The 17070-nt window shown below is 36.9% G+C and overlaps 1 protein-coding gene across 1 annotated transcript in view; it reads left to right on the forward strand.

Moving 5' to 3' along the window:
• LOC139959709 (GPI inositol-deacylase-like) overlaps window positions 1-17070 on the forward strand; it is a 42340-nt gene that overhangs the window by 14131 nt on the left and 11139 nt on the right. The window contains exons 8-16 of the mRNA XM_071957525.1: window positions 695-747; window positions 1928-1994; window positions 2491-2599; window positions 5551-5870; window positions 6188-6263; window positions 6917-7045; window positions 7797-8023; window positions 10108-10224; window positions 16759-16852. Of these exons, the coding sequence (XP_071813626.1) occupies window positions 695-747; window positions 1928-1994; window positions 2491-2599; window positions 5551-5870; window positions 6188-6263; window positions 6917-7045; window positions 7797-8023; window positions 10108-10224; window positions 16759-16852 (1192 nt within the window). The remainder of the gene's footprint in view (window positions 1-694; window positions 748-1927; window positions 1995-2490; window positions 2600-5550; window positions 5871-6187; window positions 6264-6916; window positions 7046-7796; window positions 8024-10107; window positions 10225-16758; window positions 16853-17070) is intronic.

A 17070-nucleotide genomic window follows, 5' to 3' on the forward strand; every position in this document is an offset into this window, starting at 1 on the left:
TGAAAGCTAAACAAAATGTGATTTTCATAATTCATATTTGCTGGCTAATATTTTCTATCATGTTTTGCATATGGATATTGAATCTTTAAAATATTATTCTACTAAATGTTGTTGTTGTTCTACAGTTACTTCACAAATTTTCTGAAAGAGCTGAATCTGCTTTAATATAAAATAAATGTTAGAAGGCTAACAGGCATTGTTTTGTTTCTGTTGGAATGTGACTTTCTGGTGAATGTTTCATTGTTTCCATGACTACATTTTGTAGTTAATGATATAAGTCGGTCTTATGAAGGGCATGGCATAAGTTACTGTATATTGCTCTGTCCTTATTATAGTGTTTATAGAGTTGAAACTTTCTTTCTTGCAGGATCTGCCTTTGGACTGCTTTGCCAAAATGATTGACACTATCTAATTTGCTTCCTTTTTTTTCCAAAAGCACCTCGGCCCGACAGATTCTTTCAAAATAGTAGTAGTTTTGTGGTTTGATATGCTTTCTGAGCATGTATGACAGTAGGAAATTAAATGGTTTAAAACATCTCAAACATGACATCACATTGAAGTATGTTTTTGAATATTTCATATAATTTATTTTGTGTGTATATCTCTGTACAATTTTCATTGTTAAGTATTTTCTCTAATACCTCAATATGGAGGTACAATATGACTCATTTCATCGTATTTTCTATTTTAACAGAGTATGTCTGTGCCTCATGTTTGGTTAGCTGCTGATCACCAATGTATTGTCTGGTAAGTACCTTACAAAGCAAACTTAATATGCCTATCACAAGAGGAACATTATAATGGTTCATGTACTTGTGTTTAATATAGAGAGGTTTCTTTACTTGGTTTTATTGCATGGTGGTTAGCAATTTCAGGAGCAGTTCTGTGATATCATTAGCAATTTTATTAGCAGGGATGCTACTAGTCATGAATGGAGACAATTATATTCAAGAGTGACTGGAAGAAGTTTGTGAAGTTAAGGTAATAAATAGGCTGGAGTTCATGGCTCGAGTCAGGAAAATTACAGGCAATGAACTCAACTGACCTGAAATAAATAACAACTCTGCTTTAGTAGAAACTCTGATAGCAAAGTATGATATCTTTGAAAAATTTGAACATCATTCAACTCTGATCACACGAGAGGGTAGGCATGAGTGTACCCAACATACGGTCCTCTTCTCCCCCGTACTCAATTACTCTTGCTCAGAATTCCTTCGAGAGGTTTGAAATCTCACCTCTAGATGAGGACTGAATGCAGATACAAACCATTAATCTTATTTCAGTTTCATATGAATACTTCTGTATCCACAACTAAGTCATAATTTCAAAGTGAAATTATTTCTTTCCAAGAGAAAGAAAAAAACAAAAAAAAACTGGGTTACAGCACCTTCTTAAATTTGCCTTTATTTTCCAATATTGTAATTAGCTATGCTTTGTCATTTTAGAGACAACCATGAAGGTAGCGCATATATGAGTTCAAAATTTATGCCAATTGCTGTGTACACAGTAACGTATGAGCAGATATAAAAAGGATGGTTTCTGGATTCATACATGACAGAATAATGTATCTCCAACTATAAAGTTAAAGATGGTATGAGTCCTGTATTTAACTCAATCTTTCTGCAACTATAAAGTTAAAGATGGTATGAGTCCTGTATTTAACTCAATCTATCTCCAACTATAAAGTTAAAGATGGTATGAGTCCTGTATTTAACTCAATCTATCTCCAACTATAAAGTTAAAGATGGTATGAATCCTGTATTTAACTCAATCTATCTCCATCTATAAACTAAAAGATGGTATGAGTCCTGTATTTAACTCAATCTATCTCCATCTATAAACTAAAAGATGGTATGAGTCCTGTATTTAACTCTCTGCTCTTCTCCTTCTGGAATAAATCTTTTTACTTTTTATCATTCTTTACCAGGTGCAAAGAATTGGTTTTAGCTACAAAGAGGGCGCTGTTTGACATGATTGATCCCAAGACCAGCCTGGTTAGTGCTTTGCTAATACAGTTTCTGAATTCTAAAAATATGGAACATTTTCTAACATGGTTGTACCAAATATTTCTTCACAGGTAATATGTGTCCCTGATGTTTCATTGTGATCCTTCTATATGCATACGTAGGTCTCCTTAGTATAGTAATGCATTAATTTGACATATTTTGTTGTACTTCATGCAGACAGATTAGACTTCTTATTTGTGATGCATTAAATGGGATCCATCTTTCAAGTGTGTGATGGACATGTCCGTATCTCATGCAAGTTATATTGAGACTTTTGTGTTTAATTCAGCTGATTCTCTTCTAAATAGTAATGGCATTCACTCTATCATGATTGTCATGTTCAATAATGTGAGTGACATTTTTAATTTTTCTGTTTCTCTCATATCTCCTAACTGGAGATGTTTTCAATCGGCCCTTCTTCATGCATACAACCTTTGGCCGGTCTTCAAATAAATTGCTCAATTTTATCTATTTATTGTTTTAGATATCAGAGGATGCTGAACACAGGATGAAGGTCTTCAGATATCACTTTACAGACCACTCTGGCAGCAAGGTCTATCAAGGACATGTGGAAGATACCATTAACTTCTCAGGTTTTAATTTATATTGGTTTTATGCGGAAGATACCATTAACTTCTTAGGTTATAATTCATATTGGTTTATGTGGAAGATACCATTAACTTCTAAGGTTATAATTAATCCATTATATAGAAGGTACCATTAACTTTTCAGGTTATAATTATTGCTTTATATGGAAAATACCATTACCTTCTTAAGGTTATGTTTATTGCTTTATGTGGAAGTTACCATTAACTTCTAAGGTTATAATAAATCCTTTATGTGGAAGGTACCATTAACTTCTCTAGTTATAATTATTTCTTTATTTTTTTCTCATCCTTGCGTTTTCCTGTTTGTTTTTCGTATTTTTTGACCTATTACAGTAGAAATAAGTAGTCTTGTAGCATTTCTACAATTCAAATATTGACTTTATTATTGTTAATTTTTTCTCGTCAATAATCTTTCACTGATTTTTTGTTTTGTTTTTATTCCTTGTGTGTGTGGGTGTGGGTATCTATGTATGTATGTGACGCCTTGGCTTGTAAAGATAACTCAATATCCTAAAGATGGATGGACTTCAAACCTTGTATGTTAATGCACCACATTGAGTTCTCGGCTGCTATTGTTTGTAGCTGGGATGGAAGGTCACACTAGGTCACCAAAGTTCAAACTGGGAAACCTAGTAAACATGATAACTCAACATTAGAAAGTTGGATGGACATCAAACTTTGGCATGTACATAAAACATAGTTAGTTCTCGGCTGCTATTGTTTTGGGCTGGGATCAAAGGTCATACTAGGTCACCAGAGGTCAAACTGTGGAAACATTGTAAACATGATATCTCAAGAAGAGAAGCTTTGATGAATCTCATGCCTGGCCAGTTGATGTCTCATATTGATAGAAGAACCCTACAGTATTTAAATTTGTGGAGGTCAAATGTCATTTGCGGTCAACATTTATAGTCAAAATCTGAAAATCTTGTAAACACGGTAACTCAAGAAGTACTGTACTTCATACTTAGTATGTAGCTCCAGCGTGGTGAATGTAAGAACCCTATAGAAATTGGTAGAGGCCAAGTGAGGTCAACAATTAAATCAAAATCTGAAAACCTTTTAAACATGATAACTTCAAAATTAAAGCAACAATTAACCTGTGAATGCTCCAATGCTATGATTTTCTTTGGTGAAGATAGTTTGGTCAAATTCAGTTCAGTTTAGTTTTGTGAAGGGGCTTTATAGGTCTTCAACACAACATACAGTTATCAAGGAATAGGTTGTCACCCAATTATTTTCAAGCCTCTGGGCTTCAAGGCCGGATTAACAGGTTATCTCAAAAGTTGGGGAGGGGCGTGGGGGTGGGAATTGGCTCAAGGGATCAATAGGTTATATCTCAAATCGTCTCATATTGGCCCTTTTCTCTTTGATTTATACTAGATGACTTTTGCTTTGGCAGTAAGTTGTGCAAATAATTCACAGTGTATAAACAGTGTCTTGTAGACCTCTCATTCATTAATAACAATTATTAAGGGATGGTTGCAAGGTGGCAGAGCTGATGTGCTATTAAAAAAAACCCTCAAAATTGGTAAAAGAAAATGTCCTATTATTCATACATCTATGTGTCAAGTTTTCACATAGGAAGACTATTGTTTCTGGGATATCGAAATATTGTGGAATAAAACTTCTGTAATGTAAAATCCTTACCAGTGAATGAAATGATTGATGCCCACAAAGGAGTGCTACAAATAAGAGCTGAAAATCTCATATCTATTCTGGTTCCCACCTAATTCTTGGACACATTTAACTGGCTTGCTCTACATTAGTCAGATAGTTATTTGGAATTTTGAGTAAATTGTATGGCAAGGAATCACAAGGCGAACAGGCTTTCTGGTTTGTATTCTGGTTTGCATTAAGAAATCAGAAGTGATGTAGTATCTCTTCATTCAGAGGTGGACATTAATGGAATTCATACTTTCTTATAAACACAAACAACCATGAAGGTTTTTGTTGGAAGAGTGAACAGCACCAATCATTGAAATTATCCATCAATCAATCAGAAATCTAGTATCTATTCCACTTCACACTTGACATAAATCAAGCAAGAGGGCCTGTATACATTCCTTGCCCGTTTGAAGAGTGTACAGCACCAGTCATTGAAATAATCCATTAATCAATCATCTATACTACTTCACACTTGACATAAATCAAGCAAGAGGGCCTGTATACATTCCTTTGCCCGTTTGATATGTCTTTGAAATGTTTGGGATATTGAAGTTTAGTTTTGAAGTCATGTATTTATTGCTGAGCAGATCTTTAGCCTCATGTATAGAAAGGACGTACTTGTATATGCGTGGTTAGTACTCACTACTTGTATATGCGTGGTTAGTACTCACTACTTGTAAATGCGTGGTTAGTACTCACTACCTGTAAATTCGTGGTTAGTACTCACTACCTGTAAATGCGTGGTTAGTACTCACTACCTGTAAATGCGTGGTTAGTACTCACTACTTGTAAATGCATGGTTAGTACTCACTACATGTAAATTCGTGGTTAGTACTCACTACCTGTAAATGCGTGGTTAGTACTCACTACCTGTAAATGCGTGGCTAGTACTCACTACTTGTAAATGCGTGGTTAGTACTCACTACCTGTAAATGCGTGGTTAGTACTCACTACTTGTAAATGCTTGGTTAGTACTCACTACCTGTAAATTCGTGGTTAGTACTCACTACCTGTAAATGAGTCGTTAGTACTCACTGTGTGAAGTGGCAGTCTGTAACTTGACAAAGTAAGGTCCTTCTTTCTGTGTTCTTTCTGTTGTTTCTGTGTTCTTTCTGTTGTTTATAAGAATAAGGTCCTTTTTTGTGTGTTTATTGGAATGGATCAGTGAATGGTTCATCGTCATACCTTCATAGACACAGTATAGAAGCTATTAGGGGATGTTTTCATCTCCCAGTAATTATTTCATATTTGATATTATTCTTCAACAGATAAACAAAACTTGACTTTCAAGATAGCCACTGATTCCAGACTCCATATAGCAGCATTTAACAAGGACAAGATCACTTATTATCTCTTTCCCATCCCATCGTCCAACCACGGATTTGTAGCTACCACTAAAATTCCCGCAGCTAGATGGATCTTCTTATGCACAAAAGCCACAACGACAACCTGCGAGGAAGGAATTGACATAACAAAGAGGGGTCGTGTGGTGCCACCCCTTAAGGCATCCGTTCGTGAAATCCATCTGAGTCCAGAGGAACTGGAAGGTCACAAATTTGTGGTGGTGAGAGTTTTAAGTGGCATAGGGGTGAGTTCTACCATCTTTTCCTTTCGTTTTTCAATTCTGTTCTCGATGGTTTGTCACGATGTTTACCTCACTGCGCTTGTATAATCGAGAAATTAATGAGGACTATACATTTAAATGTTTGTAAAGAAAAGGTTTTTACAGTTTTACTGATATAGTATGTCTCTCTAACTGTTAGAAAGCTTTTTATGATTTCAAAGAAGATATCCAGGGATATGGTGAAAATGTTCATATGATGATTTTATTTTTAAGGAGAAAATCTTTATGTTGTTTCTATTTTGTTTATCTTTATATTGTCTCTTTTTTGTTTATTTTTATAGGGTGTGATTAATGCAGAGATGTACGATTATGAAGATGGAAACGCTGTGGTTACATTACCACCATTTTTCTCATTACGTAAGGAAGTCATTCTCTAGCATATTGAGGATTTTATTATAAAGTTTTGTAATAAACTTGAGAGTCGTTAATACTGAGTGTGAATTTTTCCACAGTACATTATGTCATATGCCGCTATTTATTTTTTGTCTGGTTTTGTCATTATTTTCTTTTACCAAATACACCCTACTTTTAGAAGTTTCAAATATTGAATTTCTTTTGTGACTAGGTGAATTGTAATAACTTGAATGACTGTCAGGACCAAACAGAGGAATTCTGACTTATGCAGAGATAGTTATAGACTTCACTGAGTCCATTACAAGGAACACTCTCTCAGATAAACAGTTTATCACAATGACTGAGATCATTACAATCCTAGACAATAGTCAATTAGCATGATAATTGTGATTATTGCATTCCAGGCAGCACAAATATTAGGTTACCTCAGAATAGTACTGTACACTGTAACATTTGTATTATATATTAATCTGATATTTCACGGCAGAAAGATTTTGACAGTTCTTAAAATAACTAGGAAACAAATCATGGTCTTTGCCAAACTCTCCCTGCATTGTGATCACTAGCCACCCACCGTTCCCTTATTCCACGTTAAATATTATGAAGTTATATTATATTTCATCTGGGGTTAACTCTTATACTTTTCCTTCCTGCAGAACCTCAAACAGTAATGAATGTGACCGGTAAAAGTTACGTCAGTATGGTCCTGGAAGGATTCACATCAGTTTCCACAGCCTATGTAGCAGAACTGGTTCATGTAATGTGCCCCTCAGATGTTACAGCAAGTTAGTATTCTCTCATTGGTTAATTGCATGTTATTATTAACACAAATTTCAAAATAGCATGTTTTATCTGTAGATTTGCAAAATTTTGACCACATTGTAGTGAAAGGTTACATCCATCATTTTTTTGCAGTAAAATTTGGATTGTACAGTTTTCTCACCTAACGCAATTCAATTGACTAGTCACTGCTTCTTACTGTCGATAGAATGTCATGGTAAGCTTTAGCATTATTCTTGATCACATGACCAATTTAAGGTAATGACTGGAAGACAGTTTGATCTGTTACAATCTTATCTTGAGTAAAACTTCAAAGGTTGTGTAAAATCTGCAAGAAATGCAAAAGGCTACTTTGATCAATTCCCTTTATGTTAGCTGTTCAGACCTACTACACTGGAGATATGAGTACATTTTGTAATGCTTTTAAACTTCTCATTCCCCCCCCCACCTCCCCCACCCCACCCCTCTTTCTATTTATATTCCTCCCTCTTCATCCATATTTTTGCTTCAAATGCGTTTTTGTGATCTTAAAGGACTATTTTATAACCCTCAATATAGCTAGATATGATAATAATTCTGATCTAAAAATGAGAACTACTTTGAGTAATTCTCTGGCAGTTTGGGAAGAATTATTTCCATGGTATACATTGCCTTGAGAGAATGTTGAAATAGTCTTTCCATAAAGTTTGGTTTAGCCATGTTCTGCTTAACTGCACACATATAGCTGAACTGTTGCAGCTGCTTTCACTTCTGCAGAAATCAACTCTACGTTACGCTTTGAAGTTCCTTGGAAAGAAGAGGATACATTCTCAGTTGCAGCCGTAAAGGACACAAACTCCCTCTCCTTGAAACTACAGAGTGGTCGTCCACCCAATGCTGATAATAAGAGTATGCCTAGACTGTCTGTATACATGGACCCTAGATGTCAGTATGCAGTCACTCTGAGGTACTCACACAAAGAAGGATATGGACAGGTGAGTACTGTAGAGGGTTTGTCCACCCAATGCTGATAATGAGAGTATGCCTAGACTGTCTGTATACATGGACCCTAGATGTCAGTATGCAGTCACTCTGAGGTACTCACACAAAGAAGGATATGGACAGGTGAGTTCTGTAGAGGGTTTGTCCACCCAATGCTGATAATGAGAGTATGCCTAGACTGTCTGTATACATGGACCCTAGATGTCAGTATGCAGTCACTCTGAGGTACTCACACAAAGAAGGATATGGACAGGTGAGTTCTGTAAAGGGTTTGTCCACCCAATGCTGATAATGAGAGTATGCCTAGATTGTCTGTATTCATGGACCCTAGATGTCAGTATGCAGTCACTCTGAGGTACTCACACAAAGAAGGATATGGACAGGTGAGTTCTGTAGAGGGTTTGTCCACCCAATGCTGATAATGAGAGTATGCCTAGACTGTCTGTATACATGGACCCTAGATGTCAGTATGCAGTCACTCTGAGGTATTCACACAAAGAAGGATATGGACAGGTGAGTACTGTAGAGGATTTGTCCACCCAATGCTGATAATGAGAGTATGCCTAGACTGTCTGTATACATGGACCCTAGATGTCAGTATGCAGTCACTCTGAGGTACTCACACAAAGAAGGATATGGACAGGTGAGTACTGTAGAGGGTTTGTCCACCCAATGCTGAAAATGAGAGTATGCCTAGACTGTCTGTATACATGGACCCTAGATGTCAGTATGCAGTCACTCTGAGGTACTCACACAAAGAAGGATATGGACAGGTGAGTACTGCAGAGGGTTTGTCCACCCAATGCTGATAATGAGAGTATGCCTAGACTGTCTGTATACATGGACCCTAGATGTCAGTATGCAGTCACTCTGAGGTACTCACACAAAGAAGGATATGGACAGGTGAGTACTGTAGAGGGTTTGTCCACCCAATGCTGAAAATGAGAGTATGCCTAGACTGTCTGTATACATGGACCCTAGATGTCAGTATGCAGTCACTCTGAGGTACTCACACAAAGAAGGATATGGACAGGTGAGTACTGCAGAGGGTTTGTCCACCCAATGCTGATAATGAGAGTATGCCTAGACTGTCTGTATACATGGACCCTAGATGTCAGTATGCAGTCACTCTGAGGTACTCACACAAAGAAGGATATGGACAGGTGAGTACTGTAGAGGGTTTGTCCACACAATGCTGATAATGAGAGTATGCCTAGACTGTCTGTATACATGGACCCTAGATGTCAGTATGCAGTCACTCTGAGGTACTCACACAAAGAAGGATATGGACAGGTGAGTACTGTAGAGGGTTTGTCCACCCAATGCTGATAATGAGAGTATGCCTAGACTGTCTGTATACATGGACCCTAGATGTCAGTATGCAGTCACTCTGAGGTACTCACACAAAGAAGGATATGGACAGGTGAGTTCTGTAAAGGGTTTGTCCACCCAATGCTGATAATGAGAGTATGCCTAGACTGTCTGTATACATGGACCCTAGATGTCAGTATGCAGTCACTCTGAGGTACTCACACAAAGAAGGATATGGACAGGTGAGTTCTGTAGAGGGTTTGTCCACACAATGCTGATAATGAGAGTATGCCTAGACTGTCTGTATACATGGACCCTAGATGTCAGTATGCAGTCACTCTGAGGTACTCACACAAAGAAGGATATGGACAGGTGAGTACTGTAGAGGGTTTGTCCACCCAATGCTGATAATGAGAGTATGCCTAGACTGTCTGTATACATGGACCCTAGATGTCAGTATGCAGTCACTCTGAGGTACTCACACAAAGAAGGATATGGACAGGTGAGTACTGTAGAGGGTTTGTCCACCCAATGCTGAAAATGAGAGTATGCCTAGACTGTCTGTATACATGGACCCTAGATGTCAGTATGCAGTCACTCTGAGGTACTCACACAAATAAAGATATGGACAGGTGAGTTCTGTAGAGGGTTTGTCCACACAATGCTGATAATGAGAGTATGCCTAGACTGTCTGTTTACATGGACCCTAGATGTCAGTATGCAGTCACTCTGAGGTACTCACACAAAGAAGGATATGGACAGGTGAGTCCTGTAGAGGGTTTGTCCACCCAATGCTGATAATGAGAGTATGCCTAGACTGTCTGTATACATGGACCCTATATGTCAGTATGCAGTCACTCTGAGGTACTCACACAAAGAAGGATATGGACAGGTGAGTACTGTAGAGGATTTGTCCACCCAATGCTGCTAATGAGAGTATGTCTACATTACATATTGATGAAACAAAAATACCTGGCAAGTAAATAAGGTTGCTTTCGAACTGAGCTAAAACATCTCTCTGTCATTATCATACTTTTCCTCGATGTTAAGTAAAATTGTTTGTCATTCAAATGCTGTTTCCTGAAAAGGTTAAATTAAAGTAAGACTTACATTTCCAGCTGCTCAAAATTGTTTACGGATGATGTTTCTAGCTTTGTGGGTAATGTGACAGAGGTTTATGTTTGTGTAACTGTTGCACTGTGTCTAGACAGACAGTGCAAACATGTTATTTGTTATATTGGATCAAAAACACACAAAGAAGTCAAACACTACTTTTCTGGTGACTATTTGTGTAGAAAGTGAATTGACTTCCTCAGCACTGACAGTAATAGACAACAATGTCCTAATCTTAATCTTCTATCAGTGCCATTGCATGCTCAGTCTCTGTAGTAAAGAATGCAATACTGATGACATCAGGTTTGGGATTGAATGAGATCACCTTGGAGTACATCTTTAAAAGTGACAGCTTCCTGGAAAGACTGGCAACTTTGTGGATAAAATTCAATAAAACAGATACCTTTTTTGGTAAAGTATAAATTTGTAAAGACATTGTAGTGATGTCATAATCACAGACAAGAATAGACAATTCCAATGATCCAACTCTTCTCCCGGTGCCATTAATTTGTCAGTATTTATGGTGAAAGAAGATTTACTGGTGGCATGTCTGAGTTTAGGATTAAAGAATGTTATTGTAGCGGAACCTCTTTGAAAATGACAGTTTCCTTTAAGAACTGTCAGCTTCTTGGAGAGGAATAGATTGGGCTGAAGGACAATAGATTCAGTCTTTAATGCTCCTCTAGTCCTCTTCATAATTGGACAACATGGGGATTTATCTAGACAGAAAGTAAATTGTACTTGATTCCCTCAGAGGATCTCAAACCACATATGAAGGTTGACGTAAAGTGCAATGATATATAACAAAGAAAGTGCTTAGATAATTGAAGTGTTGTGTAGGTACTAGGGTGAAGATACAACTAAAGTGGCACGTTGTGGAAAATATGCTTATTTTTATAACTATACCAGGCCTAGAAATTCAGATTATTTACAGGCTAGATGCCAGTGGGTTTTACAGTTTGCCAGTAGAACAAAATGGCACTTGTATTTTTCTGCCAGTCAACACATGTTGCTCTTGTATTAATTCACGGAAACTGCTAATGGGATTTGAGTTTAGCAAGTAGATCTTTTATGCATTGGCATTTAACAGCAAGTGGCTGTGAATTGTGAATTTTAGACCTGTATATGGTATGTAATGTAAAGCTGGTGTGCAAGAAATATACTGAAATTGTGGTACGACATGCACCAGTCATATCAGCTGTTAGCTAGCGCTAGTTAGGGATGACCATGCCATCTTGTATGCATGGACCTCTCAGCATCAAGGTGTTGAATATTCATTATTGCAACTTCCAGTATGGGTAGGCCTGTGTGTAGCCTGTCATTGTTATTGCAACTTCCAGTATGGGTAGGCCTGTGTGTAACCTGTCATTGTTATTGCAACTTCCACTATGGGTAGGCCTGTGTGTACTAACCTGTCATTGTATTGCAACTTCCAGTATAGGTAGGCCTGTGTGTAACCTGTCATTGTTAAGTAGACAACAAAGTCTAATATTGAATATATGTATAATACACAATAAGTGAAAAGAAACACAGTTCATTTTGCTCCAACTTAAAATTTATAGCTTGATCTGTTGGTGAGATATAAGACTGAAATTTTATTTTATTTGTTTTTTTATTACACAGTGTAATAATTTGTGTTATCATACATGGACAACATTACACGGTCCTTGTTTTTATTTTCATCTTTCAATGGTCTAATTAGGAGTCTACTACAATTGAAATCACTGTTTATAGTTTTATAATGAAGTCACTAGAGCATACCTTACCCTCAAATTTAAATTACATCTCTTCTCATAGTTGAATTATCTTCCAAGGTTATATAAATTATTGAGTTTTCCAAGGAAAACACAAAACAGGTGGTGTCATTGATGTATGACATAACAGACCATTGCACAGTGCACTCAACCAAACAAAATACGGAGAACCGTGGTTACTCAATTCAGTAAAAAGATTTGTCATTCTAACAGCTGGTGTCTTGCTGAATAGCAACAAAAATATGATAAAAAGTGGTCAAGTTAATAAGTAAATTAAAAACGTGTTGCAGATCATTGAACAAACATTCTAGCATCCAAGGACTTCGATCGCTTTCTGTTAAGCTGAAATTTGACAGCTCTTTTAGGCATTTCGGCTGTTTTGGGTAATTCGGGAAGTTTTGACAACTTTTCTAATTTATCGGTCAAGAAGCTGGAGAATGGAGCAGGGGTTATGTTGCAGTATTGTCTAACATCTGGTCTTGTCTCCAAGGATGATGAGGATGCAGGTGTTTCTGAGCTCTGGTCAGACAGCTTCAAGGATGGTTTGTCCGTTTCACTGAATTCATAATTTTTCATCTGACGGTGAAACACCATCTGTTTTGACCGCTCGCTGTTCGTCGTATTCTCCTCCAAGTCTTGCTCCATCTCCCTCAGTTCCTGCCTCCGTTTAGCTTCTTCCACCAGAAGGTAATCTTTAATTTCCTCTCTTGAATGTCGCCTCGTCTCCCTGTCCTTCTCAGAGTAGATCCTTTTGTCGGGAACTCCGTCATAAAATGCCAGTTTCCAGCCAGATCGAGACGGTCGTCCCTTGAGCAGCGGTTCGGTATGTGTTTGCAAGGTCCTATATGCCATCTCAATGACCGGGCTGGCCATGTGGTCAGGAAATGTGGCAATTCTCTGGTCTCGTACTGTTTGGTTTGTAAATATGTCATGTTGTGATCCATCTTGGATATAACTATTATCACTTGTTCTTAAGTCCGAATTCCTCAATGGTCTCACCCTCACAGGTGGCAAGGACTGTCTCCGCTGAATAATAAACCTTTTGACCTCTGACTGACCCTTAGTCACATTTTGCCGCCTGTATAATAATGAAGTTGTGCTTGCTGATTTCTTGATCCTTCTCGATTCTGGAATCAATGTCGTACTCTTTTCTGAATTTGCGTAAGTTTGGAAGGGTTCCTGATTGTGTTTGTTCCCATCTGTGGGTGATTGGCTATCAGTGTTTTTGTTGAAGATATAGTCATTCTCGGTTTCCATGGCGACAAGAGTGGAATGGATTTCCTAGGCGTAATAAGATAACCACAGTAGCTGAATATTAAGTTAGAGTTTTGTGTTGTCTTAATAATTGTAAGCAGTTGCACCTTACCTTATAAAGAAGAGACTTCAAGTTGATTATCTTTTTTTGCGTGATGAAATAACAAAATGTTTGCTGACTTCCCAGCTTTATCTGCAGAATGGATGAGGTGGTTTAACAAACTCAATTCCTTATTATTCTCCAGTACAGAATAATTCTCTTGAACTCTAATATCACTGTTACCTTCCAGCAAATGAACACGAGCTTTGCCAAAATTCCTGGAGACAGAATTAAAATCTTGAGCAAATCAAATGACAGATTCAGTATAAAATGTCCAAGTGTATCCTTGTTCCATCAAATGGTTCACATAATCTGCTGGAAAACACACATGATTTGGAGATGTCCCTGCCTGTGTAATAATAGCTTAATATGTCCTTAATATGTTTAAAATGTGAGAGAAATTACACGAAATATTGTATAGATAGTTAAAAAGTTTCTATTTCTTCGTTTCTTTATAATGGTCTGCTTCCAGCTGCACCAAGAATTGGTGGTGGCACCAAGAACTGATTCTTTGGCACAATTATAAACTGTAAACTGTCCTTAGTTGCAGACATGCAGTCGGTTGTCCTGGGTACACTAATTGACAAATGAAGTACTAAGCACCTTAGCTTTGTCCAATCAATGACCCAGTTGATCTGCCAATGGTTTCATTGTTTACTTGTGTAATCAAGCTTATTTAACATGCCAAAGTTGTTGAATGTTCTGCAGTGCAACATTTCTCAAGATAGATTGTTTGGTCTGACCAGAGGCTTACATCCCTGTCAATCAATAGAACTTATAGAAAGATAAGGGGATTTATTTGCTTAAACCTTCAGACCAAATCCCCCACAAAATGAGCAGTCCCGGTACCCTGTTGAAGTGCTCCATATGAGCGATTTGGTTGTTTTGTGCGGTGTTCTAGCTTTATTCAGCAATAGGTTCACACTCAATTGATTTCTCAAGTGCTGTATTTTTAGAAACCTCCCTCAGGTAAAGAACACACATTTAACTAGCTTAGCATGAGAAAAGAACAAGGGAAAACTGTTGAAATGAATATATATGTATGTTTATTGTCAAATGTTAGATTTTATATTACACTGGTGGTTCTGTATATCACACATGAGTTTATGTTCTGCTGATGGTATATGGTACTTATGCTCCAATGATGGTTTTATGTTCCCGATGGTTTCATATCCCAATAAGTTTAACATTCTACTGCTGGTTACATTTAATTTTATGTTTCACTGGTGGTTTTGTATATCACACATGAGTTTATGTTCCACTGGTGGTATCTGTCACAACATTGGTATTATGCTGCAATGGTGGATTAATGTTCCCGATGGTTTCATATCCCAATATGTTTAACATTCTATTGCTGGGTACATGTTCCAAGTGTTGCATGATTTTATCTGCCTGTGACTTTCATTAAGTGATATTGTTAGAGATGTTCAATAATTATAGAGCTATGTCTTGTGTTATCTGTGTAACCTTGTCTCAATCAAAACAAGTCCACAGGATTACCTTGTGAATTAGCCATACCTTATGCACAGAGGTATAATCAGGTCGTTTTAGTCTTAAATTCCGGCACCACTTTGATTAATTTCTTGAGTAAACTATAAATGTATTGTCTTAGGCGGCTAGAGTCACATTGTTTGGTCATTGATGATCAGCTCCAATGGTTTTTTTAGTAAACTAAAGTGAAGAGTTTAAGATAGCAAGATCCACCTTATTGGTGGGTGTCTTACACTAAAACACCACTCCAGGTTAACCCTGCATTTTTATGTTGGAACATCCCAGTATCACAGTATGTTTGTGGGAACATCATAGCCAAAAAACTTTCAGTAAAAGGAAAAAAATGAATAAAGTAATATAATACATGACATGAATATATGATTAATAGATTTGTACAGTGAAACAACAAAGATTCATAATCATAGAAAAATTGTATCAAAAGTTCAAAGAATCTCCAATAATTGTTTGAGATTTGCTCATGGTAGATAAAATATGTTGAGGACTACACATCCATAGAAAAGTGTGCTCATGAAATGTTGTGATAAAGACAGCACACAATCACAGCAGACTATGGGCTACAGAAATGTTTGCTCTTACTGCTGCTGGTAGCGGCACATGTTAAATGAAGACTGTTGTGTGATTTCAATCCTATTAGCAAATAGTTGAGAAATTCACTCTGTAAACAAAACAGATATTACTGTGTCAAGACGTATCATCGTCTGGTTACCAGGTTTCCAAGTACAAAATCTTACCCATAGACATGTTTGATCTTGTAGTACCCTGCAACACAAAGTTCTATTTTTTCTATATTGGAAGAATGACTTCCAAATAAGAATGATAAAGTTAGCAATTTATAATAACAATGGTGCCAAATGTACCAGGATTTTGTTAAGAGAACATGTTAGCAATTTTGATTAGAAGAAGAAAAGGGTATTTGTTAGAAGGCTGTTCGTACATCACATTACACTTTCAATAAGTAGCTCCCATTGCAGAATTGTAACTACTATGTTCTTGTGACAACCACCCAATCATCATGTCAAATAACAAGGATGCCTGTGACAACTAACAGCCTCCCTTTACCTCCCCCTTCTCCTCTAGCTCAAATAAACCCAGTAATACCATCATGTCAGAAGTGTTTCACTCTTGCAATGTTTGATGTGATATTGGTACTGGGTGGTTCAATCTTTTACTTTTCTTGTTTCTGATATTTTCAAGATGAAGCTTATTAATGGATTTAGTCAATGTCAACTACAAGTGATTACTAATATTGAATATTTCAACAAAGACATATTAATCTCAAGAACTATATATATATATATCAAAGACAAATATAGGGAGAACGATTCACATGTGTTAAAACTTTGCTGAAGTTCTCTTCATAAGCACCTCAAATTCTATAATTGGATTTGGGGATGATAGCTTTTCATTATATTCTCTGTTACATGGAGGTTACTAGAATACTAAGAAGCCTTTACCGCCCGACCTGATATAAATCATTAAACCTAAGTATAGAAATTACAGAATATTTTTACATTTTAGATAAAAAATCTCTAATTTGTTTTTATGCAGTGTACCATTCGTTTCTTTCATCTTCAGCAATGCTGAGGGTCTGGTGACATTTGATTGGTCTATTAAGAAAACCATCTTTGTTAAACAATTTTCAACTCTTTTGATGATTGTAGTCCTGACTAATTCCATATATCTCTCTTTTCAGATTGTTAGATTTTACGGCCATACTATTCCAACTTTACTGTCCATTATTGTTGTCCTGGCAACGTCATTTCAGTTGAAACACCTCTATGCAGACAGTAAGTAATATCAACACTTAATCAAGATTTATAGAGCTAGATCAGTATGGTCCAATGAGAGGATACTTGTTATCTGTTACATGAGATGGAGAGGCTGCATGGTGAAATGGTTTCCAACACATTAACAAAAACAGCAGTTTGTAGCAATTAATATTGTGGCCTGTTTAAAACATTTGTTTTTCTGGAAATGAAATGGAAAGCAAATATACTACTCCTGG

The sequence above is a fragment of the Apostichopus japonicus genome, chromosome 19 (assembly GCF_037975245.1).
Source record: "Apostichopus japonicus isolate 1M-3 chromosome 19, ASM3797524v1, whole genome shotgun sequence".
NCBI lineage: Eukaryota > Metazoa > Echinodermata > Holothuroidea > Aspidochirotida > Stichopodidae > Apostichopus > Apostichopus japonicus.